This window comes from Thalassophryne amazonica, chromosome 23, assembly GCF_902500255.1.
Source record: "Thalassophryne amazonica chromosome 23, fThaAma1.1, whole genome shotgun sequence".
Taxonomy (NCBI): Eukaryota; Metazoa; Chordata; class Actinopteri; order Batrachoidiformes; family Batrachoididae; genus Thalassophryne; species Thalassophryne amazonica.
In genome coordinates this window covers 28,318,288-28,327,139 of record NC_047125.1, presented here as the reverse complement: position 1 = coordinate 28,327,139, position 8,852 = coordinate 28,318,288, and the positions used below count along the sequence as shown (strand labels likewise).

At 43.7% G+C, this 8,852-nt stretch overlaps 1 protein-coding gene across 1 annotated transcript; it reads right to left on the bottom strand.

The window, feature by feature from the left end:
- Positions 1–12: 12 nt before the first annotated feature.
- LOC117505434 (type-2 ice-structuring protein-like) lies at positions 13–8,639 on the bottom strand. The gene is given in 5 exon segments (XM_034165077.1): positions 13–321; positions 417–525; positions 604–738; positions 821–939; positions 8,585–8,639. Coding segments are annotated over 5 exon segments (507 nt in total). The 3' UTR covers positions 13–232.
- Positions 8,640–8,852: the final 213 nt, after the last annotated feature.

Here is an 8,852-nt window from a genome sequence, read left to right as displayed (position 1 = left end):
TAGTTACATTCAACAGCTGCCAACAAGTTGTCCGCAGCTGCTAATGAAGTAAGTGTACAAAGTAACGAATAAAGTAACTTTTCACAGTTACTGTGGCGACATCATCCAGCTCAGGCTAACGTGTCTTTTCCTCCCTGAAGCAGCGTTACAGATACAGCAAAGAAATAAAGATGTGTCATGACATATGGAGCCTCCACCCGACATACAACACAAACACATGAAGCTTCACAACTCAGATCAGACCCCTAAATCGTTTGTAGGTTTTAGCACAGACAGATGGATGCTTTTCTCGGCAGTGACGATCATCCCAGCATTTTTGGCCTGTAATTAGGAAAAATAGGAGTCAGTCATTAGTACACAAAGCAAAACCAGCAGATTTATCTGCATTTACTCTCAGAATATTGACATTTATTTACCTGAATGATTAATTGCTAAACAGTGTTGATTGCCGTGATTATTCGGCTCTCCTGGACACCAGCTGTTATACCCGAAAGACTTTCCATCACTCCAAAACCAGAGCCCCTCCTATCAAACAGAAGAACTTATGACTGCAAATAATTAGAACACAGAGTCAGTAACTGTGTGGACGTGGATTTTACACACTTCCTGAGCGTCTGATCCTCCGAGCCACGCCTCACTGTTCTGATACGTGATCTTTTTGATCATGTTCTGAATGTCATGATACTCGTCATCACTGTTAACTGATGCGAGATGTCCACCCATGTGCAAACAGTTTCACTGCAGGAGACAAAACAGTGATTTTGAGCAAACAGAAACACAAGGACAACATGAACAGAAAATATAACATCGTCCTGATTACCTCTGCTCGAGCCCAGGTCATGGCCCGAGGGACATAACGGACACAGCGACCACTGATCCCAAACCAACCTATGGGATAAGATGATGCCCTCTTGACTCGGACCTGTGGGGTATTTGTCACTGAAGACAAACACAGTAGAAATGTCTTAAAATTCTTAACTTTACAGGCAAAACATGATCTTGCCACCAAAAGTAGGTGGAGTCAAAAACACGTCCTCACACCAAAACTAACACAGGAGTGTAACTGCACGGGGACATGACACACATGGTTATTTTAACAATCAAACACCTGCATGTGTGACCTGTAATTAGACTTAGACCGTGAGAAGCACTTCCATTTTGTTAGTATGACCACAGCAGATGGTCACTCCAACCGATCTGATCTGCTTGAGGGTTCATATAAATTATTTATTTATTTTAAACACAGAGGCACTTTTCCCCGTCACTGTCACCAGTGTTCTCGCTCATGAGGTGTACAACCCCTGGCAAAAATTATGGAATCACCGGCCTCGGAGGATGTTCATTCAGTTGTTTAATTTTGTAGAAAAAAAGCAGATCACAGACATGACATAAAACTAAAGTCATTTCAAATGGCAACTTTCTGGCTTTAAGAAACACTATAAGAAATCAAGAAAAAAAGATTGTGGCAGTCAGTAACGGTTAATTTTTTTTAGACCAAGCAGAGGAAAAAAATATGGAATCACTCAATTCTGAGGAAAAAATTATGGAATCACCCTGTAAATTTTCATCCCCAAAACTAACACCTGCATCAAATCAGATCTGCTCGTTAGTCTGCATCTAAAAAGGAGTGAACACGCCTTGGAGAGCTGTTGCACCAAGTGGAGAGATGTCAATTGAAACAAAGGAGAGGATTATCAAACTCTTAAAAGAGAGTAAATCATCATGCAATGTTGCAAAAGATGTTGGTTGTTCACAGTCAGCTGTGTCTAAACTCTGGACCAAATACAAACAACATGGGAAGGTTGTTAAAGGCAAACATACTGGTAGACCAAGGAAGACAAAGTGTCAAGACAGAAAACTTAAAGCAATATGTCTCAAAAATCGAAAAATGTACAACAAAACAGGAGGAATGAATGGGAGGAAACTGGAGTCAACGTCTGTGACCGAACTGTATGAAACCGCCTAAAGAAAATGGGATTTACATACAGAAAAGCTAAACGAAAGGCATCATTAACACCTAAACAGAAAAAAACAAGGTTACAATGGGCTAAGGAAAAGCAATTGTGGACTGTGGATGACTGGATGAAAGTCATATTCAGTGATGAATCTCGAATCTGCATTGGGCAAGGTGATGATGCTGGAACTTTTGTTTGGTGCCTTTCCAATGAGATTTATAAAGATGACTGCCTGAAGAGAACATATAAATTTCCACAGTCATTGATGATATGGGGCTGCATGTCAGGTAAAGGCACTGGGGAGATGGTTGTCATTACATCATCAATAAATGCACAAGTTTATGTTGATATTTTGGACAATTGAAAGGATGTTTGGGGATGATGAAATCATTTTTCAAGATGATAATGCATCTTGCCATAGAGCAAAAACTGCAAAAACATTCCTTGCAAAAAGACACATAGGGTCAATGTCATGGCATAGGGTCAATGTCAATGAGCAGATCTGATTTGATGCAGGTGTTAATTTGGGGGATGAAAATTTACAGGGTGATTCCATAATTTGTTCCTCAGAATTGAGTGATTCCATATTTTTTTCCTCTGCTTGGTCTAAAAAAGTAACCGTTACTGACTGCCACAATCTTTTTTCTTGATTTCTTATAGTGTTTCTTAAAGCCAGAAAGTTGCCATTTGAAATGACTTTAGTTTTGTGTCATGTCTGTGATCTGCTTTTTTTCTACAAAATTAAACAACTGAATGAACATCCTCTGAGGCCGGTGATTCCATAGTTTTTGCCAGGGGTTGTAGTTCCTGCATATATATATAAATTTAAAATGTCCCTGCAACGTTCTGCTAATGTTACGCCAGAAGTAGAATTTTGTGAATTATCTGGATTTTACAAAATAAAAAGAAGAACTAATTACAGATGATGCTTTTAAGTTATTAAGTTCCTCTTCCCATTTGATTTACTTCATAAAAAAAATTATTTGAAAGATCGATTCAAATGTTCTGAGGATGTTCTCACAATGTTACAAAACCAGTGACATTCATGACCTTGTGAGAACCATAGGGTAACGTTAGCTGGGTTAAAATGTTCTGGAGGAGGCAGTTCCCAAAAACTGAGTGAGCTGGCTGGAAGGAGAGCAGTGAGTGAAGACACCAAGACAACTCTGAAGGAGTTCTAGGCTTCCATGACTGTAACTGAAGAAACTGCATATCGTGGTTTTTGTTTTGTTTTGTTTTGTTTTTTTCTTCCTGGTGCAGCACCAGTTGTACAGTGTCATGCTGGAGTGGAACATATGAGGCATGATTGAGACGTAGGATGTAGTTTTCCATCTTTTGCATTCTGACAACACATTATTTCTCAAAATTGTGCCCAGTGAGTCAAAACATCACATAATCGAGAAATGTTGGTTTGTCAGACTGCAAAAGATGGAGAACCACATCCCTTCTTTTTCTGGATCAGGCTCAAAACTTCTCAATCGCCTCTTGTACATCCATATATCATGAGCAGGTCCGTTGCTCAAGTCCTGTTCCTCATCCAAGGCTACAATATACATCCTCCTCTGGAACTATCCCCCCCACCAAAAAAAAGCTTCAAACCTGTGTGTTATGTGTCGGACGCAGCTCGGAGAACCGACCAGCGTTTGAAGGACCCAGTATGAAATAAGCAGAGCACGGTACAAAGGCTAACTGAATTTAATACATAACAGTGATACATAAAAATACAAAAGAAAGTGCGGTCTGGCGTGGTGCGCTCCCAGCAGCGCTAACGGTCCGGAGCCAGAAGCTGTTCGGACTCAAGGACCCCGCCGACACCCCCCAGGTGGCCGCAACAAACCGAGTCTGTGAAAGAAGGAACCATTATGTGAGTCCACACTCTACACACAGAGAGAACATTTAAAGGTGTACAAACAGCAAACACTTCCTGGCTTGATTACTAATCAACTTCCCAACCTGCAGGCATGGAACATCCAGTTCACAAAACTCCACTGCAGTGGAAGTCGATACATGACTAACATACAGCCCAATATAATAAAGGTGTGAGGGACACCACTTTTACTGACTGTATAAATGTTAGTCACAAAATCTAACGTACCTCAGGAAGTGTGCTGACGAGCGTGAGACCTCACCCCCTCCTCTTTCACAGACCGTGCATCAAACCTGGACGTTCTCTGCATCCACTGATGATGAGATGGCTCCCGAGACGACGATCTCACCCGTCTGGTCACAAGGTCGAGTCTCTGGCAAATACACACTGTGCACTCCAGTCTTAAATGCCACCATGTTCCAATCCATGCAGATGCACCACAGCTGTGAGTCCTGATGAGCCGCAGGTGATCAGCCTCAGGTGATCAGGGTGAGGTCCTGATAAACTCAGCAACACAGCCACTCAGTTCCAAATGCAAACCACCTGGAAGGAGAAGCAAAGGACAGAAACAAAAAGGCAGCCAGGCCCCCCCTGTTGGGAAAGTGTCAGTACACGGACCCACAACAGGGGGCGCAAATGAACGGACAATGGAGAAAGTCAAATAACAAGGCTTTACTGTTGTGAACGTGCACAACGAATACAACCAATCACGAAATGGACAACAGTCAATTCACAAAAGTGTCGTGTGGGCAGGCTCGAAGATAGGAGACGCCTCTCCAAGGTAAGACCCGAACCACACGGCTTCCTCCACCACAGGACCCCGGAAATACTGGAGCCGCCAAGTCCCGAACTCCCAGGTGGCCACTGCCTCCGCGTGTCGGACCTGGTACTGCTGGCGAGGAACAAAGAACAGTTAGATGGGGGCGCGTTTGCACCCAAGACTCCGAACAGCAGGGAAGTTACCTCCACCTCTCGTTGGAACAGTACTCCAAAAGCTATACACTAATCCAAAAGGATACACTCCGTCAGCTTTGATACGTTACCTCGTAGGTAGAAACGATATCTCGGCAATGAGGTGGAGGTGCCGTCCTGCTGATATACCCCACAGATGATTGCCGTCAGCTGTCTCAGGTGATGGGTGACAGCTGTCACCGTAGCTGCTCACGTGAGGCGGCGGCGCCCTCTGGTGCCTGGAGCCCGCACTCCAGGCAGGGCGCCCTCTGGTGGTGGTGGGCCAGCAGTACCTCCTCTTCAGCGGCCCACACAACACCCCCAGCCATATAACACTGTGGACTCAGACATTTGTTTTTGGCATTTTGTGGTAAAGTTCTGGTTTTGGAAAGGTTCTATTTGCTGAAAATTTTGAAGATAAAATATGTCCCCTCTTTTTTACTGAAAACAAAAAACTGTTAAATTCTTCTTGGAAACCCCCCCCAGAAAGTGTAATTCACAGCATACAGTATGTTCTTGGTTTAAAAGCAAAAAAGCTGCAGAAAGGTTTTTTTTTTAAATCAATATTAAAATTATTTATACAAGTACAATTATCCACAACACTCAATGAGCTATTTTAATGTGTTCTCACTGTTATGTGTCGGACGCAGCTCGGAGAACCGACCAGCGTTTGAAGGACCCAGTATGAAATAAGCAGAGCACGGTTCAAAGGCTAACTGAATTTAATACATAACAGCGATAATATAACAAAAAGGTGCGGCCTGGCGTGGTGCGCTCCCAGCAGCGCTAACGGTCTGGAGCCAGAAGCTGTTTCGGACCCAAGGACCCCGCCGACACCCCCCAGGTGGCCGCAACAACCGAGTCTGTGAAAGAAGGAACCATTATGTGAGTCCACACTCACAACACAGGAACACGGCTGCAAGAGAGCACAAATCAGTATCCAGTAATGGGTTCTCAAACACGCACCTTCCGGGCGGAGAGCCCCGCAACTGATCCGGATAACCACTGAACGTCTGCTGCCGCCTTCCCGGCGCGTTACCGTCTCTGCTACCGCTGGGTCCGTGATGTTTGGCCAGAGACTACTGTTATGTGTCGGACGCAGCTCGGAGAACCGACCAGCGTTTGAAGGACCCAGTATGAAATAAGCAGAGCACGGTACAAAGGCTAACTGAATTTAATACATAACAGTGATAATAACAAAAAGGTGCGGCCTGGCGTGGTGCGCTCCCAGCAGCGCTAACGGTCCGGAGCCAGAAGCTGTTTCGGACCCAAGGACCCCGCCGACACCCCCCAGGTGGCCGCAACAACCGAGTCTGTGAAAGAAGGAACCATTATGTGAGTCCACACTCTACACACAGAACACTTAAAGGTGTACAAACAGCAAACACTTCCTGGCTTGATTACTGATCAGCTTCCCAACCTGCAGGCATGGAACATCCAGTTCACAAAACTCCACTGCAGTGGAAGCTGATACATGACTAACAAACAGCTCAATACAATAAGGTGTGAGGGACACCACATTTACTGACTGTATAACTGTTAGTCACAAAATCTAACGTACCTCAGGAAGTGTGCTGACGAGCGTGAGACCTCACCCCCTCCTCTTTCACAGACTGTGCATCAAACCTGGACGTTCTCAGCATCCGCTGTTGATGAGATGGCTCCCGAGACGACGATCTCACCCATCTGGTCACAAGGTCGAGTCTCTGGCAAATACACACTGTGCACTCCAGTCTTAAATGCCAACATGTTCCAATCCATCCAGATGCACCACAGCTGTGAGTCCTGACGAGTCGCAGGTGATCAGGGTGAGGTCCTGACAGCCTCAGCAACACAGCCACTCAGTCCCAAACGCAAGCCACCTGGGAGGAAACCAAAAGACAAACAAACCGGCAGCCAGGCCCCCCCAGCCATATAACACTCACTTTATTTATTTATTTTTTTTTTTTATTTGTCAGAAAGGGAAGCTTAACTCAAATGTTTCTGATCAACTGTACAATACAATGACATGACATGATAGAAATAATGCAGCCGATGGAGAGATAAGTGTGCAACAGTTTCTCAACTGACACTAAACTGATAACCCATCACCAGCTTGTGGTTTCTATTGCATGAATGTAGCTCGGTTTGGGTTTTCTGGCTGTAAAACGCTTAAACTCCCATCACACATAAGCCGAATGGTGTCAGAATGACTTTGAGGTTCGGTCTGAAGACATACGGACGCCATAGTTGGTCTCATTCTATTGGCTGTCCCGAGTGTGTTGCACAAGTTCAAAACACTCGTGGCACCGTCGAGATGGGACGCACATCTGACGGCAGTCTGTATGCACCATCTGATCACAGTTGATTGAGCTCTAAGATGTTGACATGTAATAACATTTATGTCATTATTGTCACTTTCAATCCACTGTGGGGCTTCGTGCCACCGCGTGACTCGCATGCATGGTGGGTGAATGAACAATCCAACGCTTGGTGAATTCTGCTTCATAGAGTCGACATTTAAGGATCAAAAACTGACATCACTATGGACGCTTGTCCACAATGAGTTGTACTCATCGGACTGGTCTTGATGGCCAGAAACAAGACGTTTCATCCTACGCCGACACATGTGCTCATGTCAACCTCACTTTGGACAGGTCTTGATGACCAGAAATCAGAGTTTTTCATCCTACCTCTCTGCTGCGGTTTAAAGGCCTTGCTCAAGGGTACGTCTGTGATGTTGAAGAATAAAAAGGTACAGTGCTTCTTGCTCTGTGCCCTGTTGCCTGTAAATTAAATAACTCATTTGTCATGCAAACAACACTTATTTTAATATATGGTCACATTGAAGATCCACCAGAGAGGACAATCAAAATAATAACCAGAGGAATATATGTGGCGCTCAAACTCGGACACATCGGTGGAACGACAGTCGAGATACAAACATGAAATGACTGGAGTCAAATACACACAAGGTTGGTATTTTTATTTTTTTGGTGTTTTGTTGCAGAATACATTTCAACACATTTTTAGAGTTATCGGGATTTTCTGTCATGATTTTCCCCTGCTCTGTCTGTGATCATTATAATTTTCTGCCAGTTTGTCTTTATTGAGTTCTTTTGTCTGCTTTTTTAATTATCTGTTTATTTTGCTTTGTCATAACTGCTTGTTTTCAGTTCATCACTCTTCACCCACATCTTGAGTTTCATTCTGGTTTGGTGTTTGATCCACTGTTTTTGATTTTTGTTCAGCATTGCTTTTGTCAGAGCTTGTTTTCTGTTTATCATACTTCTGCCACATGTTGAGTTCTGTTGTTTAGTTTTGATCCACTGTTTTTGATTGTTTCATGATTGCTGATGTCACTAGATTGATTTGTCAGGTTTATCACATTAGTCTTTGTTGTATTATTTATGTCAGTTCTATTTTCTTGATGCCTGCTTTTCTATTTTTTGTCTAGTATGAATCTTTTCTTGTCAAGTGTCCATGAATCCTTTGTCCATTAGTTCTTCTCGGTCTTGTTATTTTAGTATTGTTAGTTTATGGTTATTAGTTATGTTCATGCTGTCTCTGCACTCCCTTGTCTACACACTCCATCTCTGTTCATCACGCCTAGTTTCATTTGTGTCACTGTCTCCCTCTGATCCCTGCACTCTCTTGTCCTGCACTTCCTTATCTCTGTTGGCCACACCCCGTTTTGTCTGCCATCTTGTCACTGCACTCTCTTGCCTCACAGTGTCTCATCTTTGTTTGTCCACACCCTCCTCCTGCCTGCTCACCACACCTGCTCCAAATCACTTCCTAATTAAACTACTTTGCATTTAAGCCCTGCTACTTTTCAGGTCTCTTGCTTGTTTGTTGATGTTCTGTCTTTGTTCCAGCTCACGCATCCTAGTTCTTTGTTGCCGACCATGCCTGTTTTTTGACCTTGCCTTTGTCTCAGCCCTTGTAACTTTGTTTGCCGTGCTTAGGCCTCAGCCTGTATTTTTGATAAAGCCTTTTATATCCTGCCACCTGCTTGTGAGTCTGCATTGTGCCTCCTGCTGTGCCTAGTTCCCCTGAGAATCATGACATTTTCAGTGTAATAAAGGGTAAATGTAAAC